This window comes from Mauremys mutica, chromosome 3 (genome assembly GCF_020497125.1).
Source record: "Mauremys mutica isolate MM-2020 ecotype Southern chromosome 3, ASM2049712v1, whole genome shotgun sequence".
NCBI classification, from domain to species: Eukaryota; Metazoa; Chordata; order Testudines; family Geoemydidae; genus Mauremys; species Mauremys mutica.
Window position 1 is genome coordinate 105,620,954 of NC_059074.1, and position 18,348 is coordinate 105,639,301.

Sequence of the window (18,348 nt, forward strand, 5' to 3'; positions counted from 1 at the left end):
ACACAGCAAAATGCCAGTGAATTCCACCTTCTGAACTTTGTTTGAATCCATCCTTAAAGGGACAGTCATCTTAAAAATAACACTTTTCTTAGTGACAAGCCAAGGTAGTTTTTCAGGTGGCACTGCCAGTAGAAGAGACACACATTCGATGCCTGAGGGAGTGGGAATGTTGCGGGAGGCCAAGTGAGACAGTGTACAGCTACGTGGGGATGCTGCAGGGTGGGGGACAGCCCATTAATGGCTCCCACTAAAATGTCCTCACATTAATATGTTCTCCTGTCATTTATGCCTCCCACCCCAGTAATGCCCTCTTGCCTCTGCCCTTTACTACTAGCTGTGGCTCATCAGTTCCTGACAACAAACTACAAGAGGTTCACCAGCAAAGACAAGAGCATGAGCAATCGGGCTGCTAGTTCAGCTCCTTATACAACTTCAGGGAGAAGTCCTCCCCTCTGTCTGCCTGCCTTCCAACATGGCAAGGGGAAAGGTGAGACTTGTCACAAAAGGCACCGCAGATTCAGAGCTGGTAGCTCCATTTGTGAGCTGTAAGCATAGGTACTGGAACTAGGGGTGCTGCTGCACCCCCTGGCTTGAAGTGGTTTCCATTATATACTGAGTTTGCAGTTTGGTTCAATGGCTCTCAGCACCCTCACAGTACACATTGTTCCAGCACCCCTGGCTGTAAGAGTCTCCCTCTCACGTTGGAGAATTTAAGCTTTTGGAAAACAGAAGTTTGCCAGCAAATCTTGGTGTAGCACCTTAAGCTGAAAGTAACTTTTATCTTTCTGCAAAATCAACAGAACTGTTGTGACATTTGTATTGCATGTGACATTTGTATTGCATATGAAGTCATTCACTATCTGCTGTTGCAATAAATTTGGTACGGTAGGAATCTGTGCAGTTATTTATTTTCGGCAGGGATCTGAAAAAAGATAAGGCAGGGCAGCCCAAAGTCCAGAAGAGTGACTTTTGAACGCTAATATACTATTATTCGTTATTTGTATTGTGGTAGCACCTAAGAGCCCCAGTCATGAACCAGGACCCCAGTGTGCTAGGTACAAACACAGAAGAAAAAGATAGCTCCTACCCCAAAGAATTTATAATCTAAATAGTCAAGACAGACACACAGTGGGTACAGGGATATAACATGCAAGCACTGTGGACAAATGTTACGGCAGCAAACATCAGGTTGGTTCCACAATTTATTTTCTCCAGGCCTCCCTTCTCCCGAAGGTGGGTATAATTAGAAGGGAATAAGCTAAATAGAAAGAAAACGGGAAGGGACAGGGCAGGAGAGAAGGGGGCATGAGGGGCAGATGTGGATCATTGCTGAGGGAACACTTCCTATTGCACACAGTGCCTTTGAAAATTCAGACAACTCTAGCAGTGTTTTCCACCATCTCCTTTTTTTCTTTTTTTTTCTTTTTTTTTAAAAAGGAGCAATGGTCTAAGCTACAAATAGGGTGACCAGACGTCCCGATATTGAACTCTTTATCCCGCGCCCTGACCTATATACAATCAGGACGCCATTTGTCCCACTATTGTAAGGTCGCCAGGCTCGTAGGCTCCCTACCCAGTTCTAAACAGCTCCCCAGAAGTGGCGACATCTCCCTCTGGGTCCCCCCAAGGAAGGGGCCGGAGCCATGCACTCCCCTCCCCCAGGACTCCAATGGGGGCAGTGAACATGTGGTTTCCCCCCGCCCTCCATGTGTCCTGATATTTTATTCTTGCCATCTGATCACCCTAGCTACAAAGAGGTTATGAGAAGTCCCAAATGCATAAGTGGGATGCAACCTTCATTACAGTGCTGCCACATAAACACACACACAAACACCTACCCCCAAAGGCCTGGAGAATAGTCACAAAATAGAGTACTTTTCTATTTGCTACAGCTGCTCCTTTAAGCTTTATTCAGAGGTCAAAAGTATCTGTATTATAGCTTCTCAGTTTTGTTTTATTGACAAGAGAAAGGAAGAATGTAGAATATAAGGTCAAATATGTCCTTGACAGTTCCCCAGCTTCTGTAAAGAATTTGAAACCTAGCTGTTTACAGTCAACACCTAAGAAATAACCACTCTCCCCAATAAAACCACCAACACAGACCATAAACAAACTATTATCTACCTTCCCTTAGAGAATACAAAAAAAATTAAACCATTGAGATGGAGGAGCAAACAGGATAAAGGCTAGCAGTAACGACACAAATTGTTTGAAAAGTGTGATGCAAGCTATTGGCCTCATTCCGAACTTCCAGCAAGAGTTAACTTGTGACTAGGGTGCACTTTTCTCGATTAAAAATCCATTTAATTGTATGCAACACCCAGGGGAAGTAGGAAACCTAAGAGGGGTGAGAGAATGTAGACATGGCGTAATGGAGGTCACAGAGGGAGACTGGAAGATGTGGACACTGGGGAAAAACACAAAAATGGAGAAGACCTAAATCTCTCAGAACCTAGAAGAAAGAAGTCTGGAACTCTCCAAAAAGCGACAAAACCACCCTTAAGATGCTAGAGGAAGAAACACCTAGCTCTGTCCTCTTTCATTAAGATTAACAGGGAGTAGCAGGCCAACGGGCTTCACACAAATAGACTACTACAAGCCTCAGCCTACCAACTTTTGTTTGAGAGGGATTGTTCGGGGATGTGGGATTGCGAGGCTCTGTGGTGGGGTATCCATAAATTCAGAGAAGCATCCAAACTATTAATTGCTTATCTTAATCTCAAACCTTTCCTGGGTATTCTAAAAGAACTTGATTAAGTGACAAGGAATTATTTAACGGAAGAAAATCATGTCCTAATTTATCAGTTCAGCGGTCAGAAGTGTGGTCAGGGCCGGCCCTAGACAAAATGGCGCCCCAAGCAAGGAGCATCTTCAGCATCCCCCCTTTCTCCCCCCCGCCACCACCACCATTTGTTAAACTTTTAAATACTTTATTTTTTATTGCATTTGTAGCCCATTTCATGGCTTCGATGCACAATTTGCATGCATGATTTATCCCTGTCATATAAGACAATAAATTTGCATGCTAGGATCTGTAAATCTGTATTTATTCATGCCATATATAAGCAAATTAAAAAAAATGTTTCTTCTAAGCTATAGAAACCTTTTAATTTTAAGAATAACTGAAATGTACTAACATCAAAAAATTGAACTGTGCACCAACACTGGGTAGAGCCGTATTAAATAGTGTTACAGTAGGTGACACCCTTAGAATGTTAACCCTAGTCCTTCAGTTCAAAAGGTCACTTTTCTTGCCTTTGCCCTCATGAACTGAAGCACAGCATCAGAGAGATCCAAAGACTGGCCAATGGCATTTACAAGTGATAAAATAGCAAGCAATGTCAGTCTCTTGTCGGGCATCATCAATTGGAAGATATGTTTTAATGAGCCTGAGCTTCGAAAACTGAGCTCACCACTCACGACTGACCAGCTGCATCAGCAGAATCCTCAAAGCTATCCCACACATTAGAAAAAGTGTCCTTCAGCTCTGCAAAATGTGACGGATGTCAACGAAAACAGCACCCCGAGCCCAGAGCACCCCAAGCCTGGAACTCCAGGCAGCCGCCTGAGCTGCTTGTCCCTAAATTGGGCCCTGAGTGTGGTGATGGGTACTACAGAAAAAACTCTAATAGAACGGATTAGACAGATGATTTCAAAGGACAGTGAATATAGTCCTCAGCCAAGATGTGCTTTTTTTAAGTCTCACCATTTCAAACCCCTCAAGAGATTCTGAAATTTCCAGCATACCCTTCAAAAACAGGGTCACTGCACCAACATGTACCATTGCATTAAAAAACAGAAAAAATGGCTTGTAAAAACCGGATGGGTTTCACCTCATCTAAAGGAAAGAAGTTTAAATTATGGGGACAGGTTAAAAAAAAATTCAGCCAACTCCCTTTTTAGCAGTGACATCCCTGCCTGCACAACGGATGGTCTCTCTCACATGTCCATTTTAATGAACAGTTGAATGGGATGTGTGTAAGATATTTAATGCCCAAAATTGTAAGATCAGAGTTAACAAACTATCCTAATTCTCTCTGTTAATCAAGATTACAACAAAGCAGTTGTATGACCAAATAGACTGTCTTTTAAAGGATCTGCCCCAGCCCACACAGACTGAGGTAACTGCATCTTGTTATCATCTACACCCATTAGTAGAGATGCATCAATACTTATTTCTTGAAAACCTGATATGATATTGATGCATGGCCCCACAAACCAATGCCAGGTCAATCTGTTAATCTTTAATGTGTTGACTAAATTCTTATTGATTCTAGCCATGATTGCTTGCAGTTTTCCCCTTGAACAGTTCTCAGGAATGCACATCATGAGAATTGTAAAGAAAAACTAAACAAGAGAAAAATGGAACATGAACTGTGTGGGGTGTGAAAAATAAAGAGAGCAGGATACTATGTGACTAAGTGCTTGTCTACATGGTGTGTTAGTGCACACCAGAGGGGTGATCATTCTAGTACATGAGAGCATGTTGTGCACTACCTGGCCCACGTGGACCCTGCTGGCACACACTGAAAGTTGCCTAGTACATATTAATGTAGCTCCATTTCAAATAGTACTATGTTAACACACACAAAGGCACTTTTAGTGCATGCCCATAGGGTCCACACAGGCCACACATGGACAGAACATGCTAGTGAATGCTAGATCTGGGGCAGACTAATGCACCATGTATACAAGCCCTTAGCCTACTCTAGCTTTCTGACCAGATTTTTGCATATGCCTTATTATTAGGGCTGTCGAATAATCACAGTTAACTCACATGATTAACTCAAAAAAATTAATCGTGATTAATCAGTTTTAATTGCACTGTTAAACAATAGAATACCAACTGAAATTTATTAACTATTTTTGGATGTTTTTCTACATTTTCAAATATATTGATTTCTATTATAACACAGAATACAAAGTGTTGGATTATATTATTTTTATTACTAATATTTGCACTGTAAAAATGATAAACAAAAGAAACAGTATTTTTCAATTCACCTCATACAAGTACCGTAATGCAATCTCTATCGTGAAAGTGCAACTTACAAATGTAGGTATTTTCTTGTTACATAACTGCACTCAAAAACAAAACAATGTAGAACTTTAGAGCCTACAAGTCCACTCAGTCCTACTTCTTATTCAGTCAATTGCTAAGACAAACAAGTTTGTTTACATTTACGTGAGATAATGCTGCCGGCTTATTTACAATGTCACCTGAAATTGAGAACAGACATTTGCATGGCACTTTTGTAGCCAGCACTGCAAGGTATTTACTTGCCAGATATACTAAACATTCATATACCCCTCCATGCTTCAGCCACCATTTTAGAGGACATGCTTCCATGCGACACTCATTAAAAAAAATAATGCATTAATTAAATTTTGACTGAACTCGTTGGGGGAGAATAGTATATCTCCTGCTCTGTTTTACCCACATTCTGCCATATATTGCATGTTATAGCAGTCTCAGATGATGACCCAGCACATGTTGCTCGTTTTAAGAACGCTTGCACTGCAGATTTGACAAAATGCAAAGAAGGTAACAATGTGAGATTTCCAAAGATATCTACAGCTAGGGTGACCAGATGTCCCAATTTTATAGGGACAGTCCCGATATTTGGGGCTGCGTCTTATATAGGCACCTATTGCCCCCCACCCCCTGTCCCAATTTTTCACACTTCCTCTATGGTCACCCTAGCTACAGCACTCAACCCAAGTTTTAAGAATCTGAAGTGCCTTCCAAAATCTGAGCGAGACGAGGTGTGAAGCATGCTTTCAGAAGTCTTAAAAGAACAACACACTGATGCGAAAACTACAGAACCCGAACCACCGAAAAAGAAAATCAACCTTCTGCTGGTGGCATCTGACTCAGATGATGAAAGTGAACATGCGTTGGTCTGCACTGCTTTGGATCATTATCGAGCAGAACCCATCATCAGCATGGATGCATGTCCTCTGGAATGGTGGTTGAAGCATGAAGGGACATCTGAATCTTTAGCACATCGAGCACGTAAATATCTTACAACATCAGCTACAACAGTACCATGCAAACACCTGTTCTCACTTTCAGGTGACATTGTAAACAAAAAGCAGGCAGCATTATCTCCTGCAAATGTAAACAAATTTGTTTGTCTGAGTGACTGGCTGAGCAAGAAGTAGGACTGAGTGGACTTGTAGGCTCTACAGTTTTACATTGTTTTGTTTTTGAATGCAGGTTTCTTTGTACATAATTCTACATTTGTAAGTTCAACTTTCATAATAAAGAGATTGCACTACAGTACTTGTATGAGGTGAATTGAAAAATATTTCTTTGTTTTTTACAGCATAAATATTTGTAATAAAAATAAATATAAAGTGAGCACTGTGTTGTATTCTATGTGGTAACTGAAATCAATATATTTGAAAATATACAAAACATCCAAAAATATTTAAATAAATGGTATTCTATTATAGTTTAACACTGTGATAATCGCGTGATTAATCGTGATTAATTTTTTTAATCGCCTGACAGCCCTACTTATTAACTGTGTATTCTGGTATCTTAATTTCCTGCCACTATTTATACAATGTACAATGTCTGATGGGTAAAAATTCCAACACCGTTTACAAAGGGACTTGATCCTGGTAGGTGCTGAGCACTCAGGCCCCAGTCCAACAAAGCACTTAAGCCCTTGAAAAGCCTTCAATGCTCATGTGCTTAAAGTTAAGGATGTCAAGTACTTTACTGGATATGGGGCAGAATGTTCAATACTTGCAGGATCAAGCCCAGAAAGAATCAGTCACTAACCAATTCTTGACTAAAAGTCTCTGTTTCCATTCTCTGATATATCCTCCATGATGGTGGAAGGAGCAGAAGATTGGGGCAGCTACATGTTACTGCTATACAAATAATAATAAAGAATATAAGCCAATTTTTTCTTTTGTTTTTGTCTAGGATTGATGAGAAGTAGGGATGTGACACATTCACCTACTCCCATTTCCTCTCACTTAAAACAAACTCAAATAATGAACATCAATACGAAATTTCAGATTCCTGTAAATGAGGAGAAATATGGTGATAAAAGTTTGTTCTGAGATGTCAGAACTCCTTGAGATAATTACTGAGGAAAAGGCAAATTGCAGTGAGGCACAGCAATTTTGAACAGCAAAGCAAGTATTTCATTAACTGTTTTTAAGATTCGTTTAGTAACAGATTTCCCATCTGATAAAGACACACCCTGGTGCTACATGTACCAAAATACAAAAGCATCCTGTGCGGCTATTCATACTGAATATTGAAACATCATTAGAATTTCTTTTTGATATAAACTAAATCCTTGATCGACTGACTTCAGTGTAAGTGAGTTTACCTGAATAAGCAGCAAAGAGTCCTGTGGCACCTTATAGACTAACAGACGTATTGGAGCATGAGCTTTCGTGGGTGAATACCCACTTCTTGCTTCCGTCGAAGTGGGTATTCACCCACAAAAGCTCATGCTCCAATACGTCTGTTAGTCTGTAAGATGCCTCAGGACTCTTTGCTGCTTTTACAGATCCAGACTAACACGGCTACCCCTCTGATACTTACCTGAATAAGAACCTCAAGATTTTCTCCGAGTTAGTACATTATTTTTAAATAAATAAATAAATAGAAACAAAAAAAAGTAAACCTAGCAATCTCACTGCCTCCTATTATTGCATTTTCAGAACTGCTGCTCCTAGATGACTGGAGCTGGCCAGTTAGCTGATGGAGAGTCAGCAACACGTTGCCTTTTGTACGTCATCTAGCAGTGGTATGGGAATGCAACAAGAGCTGGGCAGCACAATTAGTGGCAAAAGACTAGAGGGTTTAAAGACAGAGGAAAGAGTTACAGCTCAGAAGGAGAGATTAAATAAAGACGCTTTGCTCATTTACACCAGGCCTTTCACCATTAACACTTCTTCCTTTGTATACAGTTGGGTAAAGAGGAAGGGGGAAGGAGGTCCTAGGAACTGATGTGCAAGGTCATTTTGTTTAAGCAGGAGAGGTGGGTGAAGAATTATCCTGACAGCACTGAAGCTTTTTGTTTATGTACATACAATTTCAATTTAAAAAAAAGGACATCCTTAGCAGAGTGAGTCAGACTATGCATTTTAATCCCCTCCTTTTTCTCATCTACAATTTTGCTTTTCTCCGAAGTCATCTTATAACTTAGTGCCACAATCATGAAATCTGACACTTAAGACAGACACTGATGCCCATCCTAAGTTTTATTGTTACAAAGGTTGGCAACATGTAATGTGCTGCTCCAATAGAGCGCAATAGTTTGAGAACATGAGCATCTGATTACGTTTTTATCTTTCAAAACAATAAACGAGACAATGGCACAAGAGTCGGGCATTATGGGTTATTCTCATGAGTGTGCGTGACTGACACCACTGGGTAGAATGTTTGTAGCAGACAGAATACAAACTCCTCTTAACCCCCAACTCAGGCAAAATGCACCTCAGTCCTGACCTGCAGCAGCATATAATTTCAATCTTTAGGCCTTTTCTCAGCAGACTGCCAAACAGACCAAATGGTGTAGAGCAAGTTATGATCTGAACAGATATCCATTAGGCAAACTAATATTACAAATTATTAAGACAAATTTGAGCCTTCCCTCTCGGTAGGAGAAGCATAGGGCATGTCATCACTGCATAACCTATCCCTCCCCCGTTTCCCACTCAAAACCCACATACTGTAATCTCCCTTATGACAAAGGATGCAAGCTTTTATAGCTTGATGACCAATTTCAGAGGGAATCCTCCCCGCCCCCTGTACTCTATACAATGGACTTCTTTATTTTCAATAAATCAAGTGTACAATAATGCTCCCAGCAAAATTAATACACTATGTTAACCCACTAACATCTTTTCCTTTCCCATCACAGCCATGCCATCTGAAAACTTGTGAAAGAATTTCCAGCTGATGCAAGAGAGTTACTGTAATAATGAACAGTGTACACTGAATTTTGTGACCAACAGTACATAACATCACAAAATGTAATAGAACTGACTTGAGCACAGCAGCCATCACTGTATGGTACAAACTTGTCAACAACTAAAAAATAAAAATTAGGAGCCAATTGCAAAACGAAGATCCTTCTGAAACAGTTTTACAGTACACCTCTACCTCGATATAACGCTGTCCTTGGGAGCCAAAAAAAATCTTACCGCATTATAGGTGAAACTGTGTTATAGTGAATTTGCTTTGATCCAACGGAGTGCGCAGCCCCGCCCCCCCGGAGCACTGCTTTACCGCGTTATATCCAAATTCGTGTTATATCGGGCGGCGTTATATCAAGGTAGTGGTGTATTTAAATGGTTACACAGCAGCCTTCAAAAGAACAAATCAACATCCAGTTCCGCCTTCTTGGCACCACAGCACAATTGTATACACCCTTTTTAGTGTTCTTGCTGGGGAGGTTACATGCAAACCACGTACCAAAACCATATTTATTTCTGACTTGGAGTAAGTCAGACTACGGTTCTGGTTGAACACACACTGCTGCTGCCAAAAAGAAAGGGAAAATTCACTTTGAAGTGCAAGTGTCCTTCAAGTGCCTGCCTGCTCTTACAGAAGTCACCTTACAGCTTAAATCAGTCACCTCAGGCTTTCCAGTAACAAATCAGTGTTGGCCATTCTCAAGCAGCAACAGAGAAATGACGATTCAACAGTTTATCAAGTAATCTTATCTGTATACCAGCCAATGACAAATGCACTGACAACAACAGTTCAGTCTGTCAACAGAGGTATGGGGAGTTCTGAAATTCACTCTGCTATGTCGTTAGTAGATACATGTGTGAGCAGGTGGCTTCCACATTCTGCTACAAACCGTTTGCACACGTCAAAATTTAACTCCTTGCTGAGGTTTAGATTTATTCACAAAAGGAACACTCAAGGCTTGGCTATTCCTGGGCTTCTTCTCAGTGGCCTGCTCAGTTCACACCCCACATATTCTCTCTCTCTCGGACTCCCACCTCCCTTTATTCGAGTGGGGTTATGAGCCACCTGTGAGAGTGTGTCTGCAAAACATGCTTAATATTTTCCAGCAGGACTATCACCTATTAACATATTGAGCATGTCAGGAAAATACTACCAGCCTGTTAGAGAAACCGTGGTGCCATAATTGGGCACTGCTACTGTAGCAAAATAAAAGATCCTTTCAACATCTGTCAAACCAGCAATCGCTATTGAGGCCCAGTCACAAGCCTTGCCCCCATGTACTATGGAAATATAAATATACATAAACAAAATCTACTTAACACACCATGGAAATAAATGTTACATTCCAAATCAAGGAAGTTCATGGCTTTTTCCACTTGGATTTCTATAAATTCCCATAGAAATGATATGACCACGCCAAGGACGTTGCTACAAAATCGTGCTAAGATCAGGACAGTTCTGCCCTGCTTATTCAAACACAGCACTGGGAGAGTCACACTGACTCCTCTTGGGGTATGTCTACACTGCATCTGGGAAGTGCAATTGCAGCACATGTAGGCATAGTTAGGCTAGCTTTGATCAAGTAATCTCGCTAAAAATAGCAGGGTCGGACCCAAAGGGAGAGATCGTCCCTACTAAGTGACTAAGCTTAACAGCACCAGTGGGTATTACTAGTCATAAGAACCCAAATGTCAAAGAAAAGGAGCTTAAGAGACAACAGGGAGGGGAAAAAAACTAATGAAGAAATGGTACATAAGCAAAGAGACAATTCAATGTGGACAAAAACTGGGTCACCTTTTCTGTGTTGAGTTCTGTAGGTCCAGTTCTCATCATCCTCTTCTACCTGCCTACCTATTGATGAGAGCTCACCATCACTGCGAAACAATCTTTTTGACTGCCTAGACAAGGAGGAGAAATTTATCCAGCTCACAGCACGCGAGAGGGAACCTGAATTTTGTCTGAGTCTGAAAGACCTTGAGGTGCAATCCTTTTTCATTTTCTTTAAAGCCAACTATAGTACTCAACTTCAGAGAAGCCCTTTCTGGAGTTGCTCCTGTCCCCCTCACGTTGGCTGTTGAAATGCTAATCTTGAAATACAAGATCTGTCCAGGTTTCTTCCAACTCATTCAGTCAAAACACTTGCTGCATTTAAATCAGCAGCAGTACGAAGCTGGGTCACCATGCCAGTGCAATTCTCCTGAGGCTGCTTTGCCTACAGCACTTTGTAAGCTGCCAAATAAAACAGAAGAGAGAAAAACCACACAAGTGGCACCTTGCAGGAGTTTCAGAAAAGCATATTAGGATTGTGTAGAAGTACAGTACCAAAGCGCATGCTTTCTTCAGTCTCCACTCAGCATCCAAAACTGCAGCCCCACTCCTCTCCCTGACGTAATTTTCCAGGAGTGAGCCTGCAATCCAGTCGTCTGTTCTATCTCATCAGAAACAATACAGTGGGAAAACAGACACAGATCAAACAAGTTGTCAGAGTACGATATAAATTAGAGTACTTATGTCTCTGCCTCGTAAAAACAGTGCTGCCGCTCTGATTCCTAAGTCCATCCGTCCTGCTTTCCCTTAATGAAAAGCCTAGTGAGAGATCTCCAGGACGATTCTCCTAACAATAAAACAGACTGCGTGGCTATCGCTTAGGATTAGAGTGAAATATGATAGGCTCTCTCCCCGACAGGCATGGCCACAAAGGCAGCAAACTCCTCCTTTCCACAGCCAAGAGCTCAACGGCAATGAAAACTTCTGAACTCTGCACACACAAATAGGAACATTCAAGTGCAACTGTGCAGACTCAGGTAGGAGGGAATAAATTATTGATATCTATAATTGCACAAACATTTAATGTATAGAACACAGGGTTTGCCAATAAACAAACTGATGTAAAAAAAGTCTGAGTTCAAAGTATGAAAACAAAAACTGTACACTAGCAAGAGGTTTGCACTGAACAGGCTAACAACACAGCATTGGTGTGTGACTGCAGCTTTCGAATGCCTTTCACCCCGGTTGTTGCTACCTTCTCTTTTCATTACCAAAAGTAAAAACACTAAATCATCTCAACTTAGTTTTTTCAAAAAGCCTGACATAACTGAAAGCATTACAGTGATGTTTCTGTTTACTGACCCTGCTGAAAGAAGAGAACGAGTCAGAGGGGGATGGAAAGAAAGGATGACAGAGCCAGGTAAAAAGGCAGAAAGGGAATAAACGTTGGTAATATGCATCATGACACTATTTCCTGATTATTTGTGATACTGCAGATTGACAAAACACTGAAATGAGTACAAATTTAAAACTAGCAATTGAAGATGCACCAAAACTCATGATATACTATGTAATATAACCCATCAAACAATATAATCCACACTGAGAGACTACTAGTATGGCATCTTAAAAGAAACCACCTATGGTATTAGTAGGTGTTACTGCCTTATATTTAAATAATGCTAATGAAAAACAAATGGCTGCAAAAATAGATTATTTTTAGCTGTCAAGTGTCATGGGGTTGTTTTATATTTTTTTAGGATTTACACTACAGTAGAACACACCAAAGTTTCCTCTGAACATGGATGCACTCCCACACACCTGTAAAATCTGCTAACACACCCTTCAGAAACCATTATAAGAAAAGCTTCGGCTTTTCCGAAAGTTATGGTACTCTGACTCATAATAAAAGGATAAGGTTTAATTTACTGGCTAGGAAGCAAAGAGCTAAGTACTGTATCAGATTACGGTATGAATCAACTAGGCACACTAAAGTGACCTTTGGCTCCTACCATACAGTACAATGGGTTAGCCAACTGTCTTCTGTAAATAATTTAATAGGCTGCATTTAAATTGAAATCACCCTGTGAGGTACTGCACACGTGCACACACAGACTGAGGCCTTTCACCACTCCTGCAAGTAAACAAGTGAAAAGACTATTCTGATGTTGCTAACTCTCACGATTTTATTTGGTGTTCTTGAAGTCCCAACTTCTGGAGGCACTGGATTATGTGAGAATCTCAGATTTCATGTAAGAAGAGGTAAATTTCTAGCCCTGATGTTTAAGGAAAAAAGATTGAAAATGTGATCCAAGTGCACCCTAAAAGACCAAATACCAGAAGGGAAAAGAAAAGGAACCCAACATTTATACATTTTTTTAATATCTTCAGATTTTTAAGCCAATATCATGAGTTGGGGGCTGACTCACGGTTTATGAACACTTACAGTTGGCAATATGGCTACATTCACTATACAGCCTATTCAGACAATTCAACAAGAAAATACAGAGAAGAATACATACAGTCATGACTACTACAGTCACTCTAAATAATATACAGAGACAGTATAAAATCTGCTGTAGGAACTGTGGAATCATAGTCAGCTCCACTGCACTGTAATTGTTAAAAATAGGAGAGATGGGGAAGCAGAAAATCGGAATCAAGAATAGCTGTCTACCCTGAAATTTAAGAGTAACTCCTACCTGTCCATCTGATGTCCTGCCAGCAATTAGACTTTTAGAATTTGTCAGATATTAAACAATGCTGACTTCACCTCATGATGGTGCATCACAAATTGACAAAGTATTGTAAAAGACATTACCCTAATGTGATTGACTCTGTCAAGATAAGCTGAGAAATGTTCCCATTTCCACTGTGAAAAAGCAGTGATGGGACATTTATTTTAGAATTTTATATCCCCATACCAATATATTTCATTGCAGGAATAGGAAGATATTTTAACTTATTGTGATAAGGTCAATACCATTATATTGTTTCTGTTTATATTTTAGAGGCAATTAGCCTAATTACAAATGTTATAAACTCAGCACCAGCCTTCACATCACAATTAATTTTGTCCTGTACAAATGGAATAGGAAGCAACTCTAAGGGGAAAAAATTATCTTGTACCTTTGGATTGTTTCCTCTCAATCTCCTTTAATTTGCTGGTTTGCTCCATGGAAAATATAACCAGACCAACACTCAGTTATTGCCATGTACATATTTTAGACTTCATTTACAAAGTGAAAATGGAAAGGCACTAGACGACAACCGTTATTACAGGATGCACCATGTGCAAAACAAATGTCTCATCTATGTGGCAAAGGAGATGGAAAATGTTCGCATCTGACATACTTTAAATGGGACATGTATCTTATAAGATAAATGGCTTTTATAGATCAGTGTAAGAAAAACAAGGGCACAATTCCATTAACTTCTATTCAATTATATTAGTTTCCAATCCTACAATTTTTCTTCCTTGCTACCTGTTACACATGAAAATGAGCTTTTAGGTTTCAGGATTAAGTGGGTTAAAATGAAGACCTTGTTTTTCACTGTCTTAACACAATTACACTCTGGCTAGATCCATGAATCACAGAAGAGGGAGTAGTTCTTAGAAACTCGAGGAAGCTGAGTGGGATTGAGGGAAAGGCTCAAAGAAAAAAATATGTTCCACATTTACGGTTATAGATAAAACACAATATACTTTATGATACTCGCACACCTTCAAAACTCCCACTACCTACTGTGGTTCACTCTTCATAGAACTCCCTAAAAGTTCTTAAGTAAGCAAATGCAAATGGCTCGAAGCCACTGACTTTTCCCTAAGGCCAACAAACTAAAAGATTTGTTGTAAGGAGAAAAAGTTTCAGTTTAGTACAAAACTCAGACTTGCTCTGTTTTTGGCTGGTCTGTGGTTTCTGGCATCACTCACATTCTACTTTAATCCCTACGTTTGCTATAATTTTATTTCTGATGATTTGGCTAGACATTATCCAACATGATTCACAAGTATTGCACTCTGGGGTACTTACTGATCATGGTGAGTAAACACCTTTGTCCAAGAGCAAGGAGCTTCCTGAACAATCTCTCTCTCGCTCTCTCTCTCGGTATTAAACAAAATCATTGTCAGACAGCCACAAAGGCATTCAGATTAAATAAAATCAAAAGCTCCTTGTAACGGTCTTGTTTGTAGATTCAACCTTTCAAAATGCATCTGTAAACAGATCGCCGCCTGAGAACATAATACAGTCAACGAAAATGAATATCACTCAGACTTGCTCAGACTCTGAGAAAATCATTCAGACACAATTTCAAACCGGTTATCTGCAGCCAGCTCACACAGTGTGACTGATGATCTCCAGCCATGAAAATCATTTGAAGGCAAGTAGGAAATTCATTGGCTATAACTGACACAAAAGCTCACGAGCCTGCCCTCCTTCAGAACTGTTACTGTCTACTGTGTAAAGGCACATTGATCTACTTGGATAGGCACAGTATCAAAATGCCTGGAGAGATAACAAGCCTTATAATACCATAACCCAGAGTCCCATATTATTATTTGCAGCAATTATGCATATAGAAAACTTTTTTTGTTTTGTTTTTTAAATCAGAATAGGGCCTAGAGGTCCCAACCAAAATTGTGGCCCTACTGTGTTACGCACTGTAAGCAATCCCTCTCCCAAAGAGCTTACAATCTAAGCAGACAAAGGGTGACAGGGAAAAAGAGCCAGAGATGAAGTTATTTGCCCCCAATCAGACAGCAGGTAAGTTACAGAGGTGAGAACAGAACCTATGTCTCCTCACTCCCTGTCCAGTAAACTATTTACTAGGCCATGCGGCTGCCCTCCATTGCTCTCAGAGCAGGAACCAAAGATATAATGGAACAAATTAACAGACATTAACAGCCTATGTCCTTCTAAAGACCACTACAGTCTAAATGCGAAGAATAATTTTGTTTTGAACTCTTATATTTTGTTAGTGAAGATCTAGATGGGGGAGGGTGTTTTTTTAATTGGGAATGGGAAAAAATATATCATCAAAGATAAGTATCCCCAAATTTGTTTTTTTAATTGCAATATTACTTTCAGTGTCCCACACACACTTCAAATCCAAAGTAAGCCTACAACAACTACAAAAAGTAAGCCTGTAACAACATTAAAATCCAAGCTCTCCATCTACAGTAAATCCAGCCTTGGGCTTGTGGATCTTCACATGCAGACATGTGGCACCTTCCCTCTGTCCCCTAACCTTGTAACGAATTAATGTATGGATTGGCATAGACAGGCATTACATACCTTGTTTAAACACAACAATGGGAGAAGGCAGGCAGAATCACTCAACTCTGCTGCATTTTCATATACAGCATCATACACCGTTGCTGACAAACTGGGATATTAAGCATGTTTGCAGCCCATGATTTACAGAGATAATACAGTCCACACTATCAGTGGGCAGTTTGATGAGTTTTATTTCTAGAACAGATTGGGCTTCATTCTCCTCTTATTTACACCAGTTTGACATCAGCGCAACTCCATCTGAGTCGACTGAGTTACTTCTGATTTACATTGGTGTGAAAGTATAACCAGGCCCATTAAATCTGAAGTTTTTATAAAAACATCAACAACAAGAAAGTAAACAAGGAAGGATTTTATAACAACAAAAATAATAAACTTTATTTTAAAGGGAGATGTGAGCCAAATGCCATTATCATCTTTAAACAAAATCGTCACATAGAACTGCTTGGCACCAAAATAAAAAAATAAAATAATCTTTTACAGAGTGACCCAACAAAAATAAGAAATATTCCTTATTAAAAAAAGTCAGCTTAGCCTAATAAATTCCAGAATTGATACAAAACCAAAATTCCTCAGGAATCCACCTCCCAACATAAAAATGAATTAAGCAATCACTGACCACAAGAAAAACACTTAAAGTATTGAGACTTCATTGGACAGAATTGTTACATTTTAGTTTATGCTGAGGGAGAGAGCACTCTAGAGGTGGAGTCTCAGGCCTTGTCTAGACTAGAATGGGGTTGCCGATACAGCTCTATCAGTGGCAAAAGAGTTCCTTCGGCTACATCTGCACTGAGGCTTTTGCTGACATAGCTATGCCATTTAGAGGTGTGAATTTTCACACTCCTAACTGACATAGCTATGCAGGCAAAACTTAAGTGTAGACCAGGCTTTGGAAAAGGCTTTGCCTCTCCTATCCTACAGGACTGTACATGAGCTCTTGTTGAGTGCATAAAGACTGGTGTGTTTATCATCTCAGACATTGCATCATTAAGGTATTTGACTTTACTCACAGATCAAGAAGCTTAAAAACATCTGTGCTCTGAATAACTGAAGTCATGCTGCTGAAATCAGTGTCTAAAGCTGTTTTTAAGCCTTGAGTACCCTGATATAATGATCAGCTGATGAGCCACAAGGTGGCTCCATGGAACAATTCACATCTCTCTACTGCTATACTGACATGAATTGAAACTGCACAAAAGACAGCATGCTTGGTGTACTGTATCAGCATCAAACCCAAAGCTAACAGTGGAGAATTCTGGATTGTGTCTATAAAAGAGGGGAAAAAAATATAGTGCATGGCAAAAGAGACCAAACATTTTTTTTAAATGACATCTTCTGTCTACAGAAGAATTTTCTGAAAATTCCCATAGAGCACTAGAAAAAGACGTTACTACTACAGAACAATAGAACTGAACTGATGCGAGATCATATTATAAGGTCTGGAGAGTGATCATCCTGTCTTTAGCAACAAACTCATGTGAACCCTCTTATTATCCCAGTAAGAAAATAAAACAATCTAATTTATTTTAGTGGGTTTTTTTTAAACTCAGACATGATTCTTCTCCAGCCAATAGTCCCACAATCCTGTAGGAAGGTCCCACATCTAAGAAGCTGCCACCGCAATCTGAGTTGCTGTACCAGTTTCCACAGAAGAGCTTCTAAATTGGGTGTGGTTGTGGCTTCATAACACAGAAATCTTCTTCATAGGCAAAACATCAAAGAAACTTCTAACCATAAGTAGCCTCTCTCCTTCCAAAACTGAAACTTGGCTAGCACAAATAGTTACATGGTTTAGAAAGAGAAAAATGAAAAAAACAATATCTATAGACCAAGGAATCCCAGAAGCTGGTGCACTCTATGGATTGATCACTGTAGGATGAAGAGGATTTTATTTAAATTTTCCCCTATCCATGGAAGATAAGGAAAGCATAATTTTTATTGTAAAAATTCTATTTTTTTAAACATACAGAGGATTCTAAGAAGTTATTATAATTAGAAGATGGGAAAAGTTTAGCAGAACCACACAACAAAAAATACTTCATATAGACATTTTGGCAGCCAGTACTCTGTTTCTAGAATCTAAGTATTTTTCTGCTATGCAAAAGTCAATTGAGGTGAGGGGTATCCAAATACATCAGCTCCTTGCATTTTTTAGTTAAAAGATGTGGGTGACTGTTATACATTTACCTGGAGAAACCCAGGTTCAGCTCCTGCTTCAGGCCATATCTGAAAAGGAGTGATCTCCTGCCATTTGACCACATCATAAACGTTTCCTCATATCATTCCAACAGACATTAAAAAATTGTCTGAGAGGTCTAAGACAGAAAT

General features: G+C 39.8%; 1 protein-coding gene across 5 annotated transcripts in view; it reads right to left on the bottom strand.

Moving 5' to 3' along the window:
- NHSL1 (NHS like 1) overlaps positions 1-18,348 on the bottom strand; it is a 242,955-nt gene that overhangs the window by 150,702 nt on the left and 73,905 nt on the right. For 2 of the 5 annotated variants that reach the window (XM_045010884.1, XM_045010883.1), the window contains exon 1: positions 10,748-11,124. The exons of the other annotated variants lie outside the window; for them this stretch is intronic. In XM_045010884.1, the coding sequence (XP_044866819.1) occupies positions 10,748-10,949 (202 nt within the window). In that variant the 5' untranslated portion in view covers positions 10,950-11,124. Of the gene's footprint in view, positions 1-10,747; positions 11,125-18,348 lie in introns of those variants that run through there. 5 annotated transcript variants of the gene reach the window in all.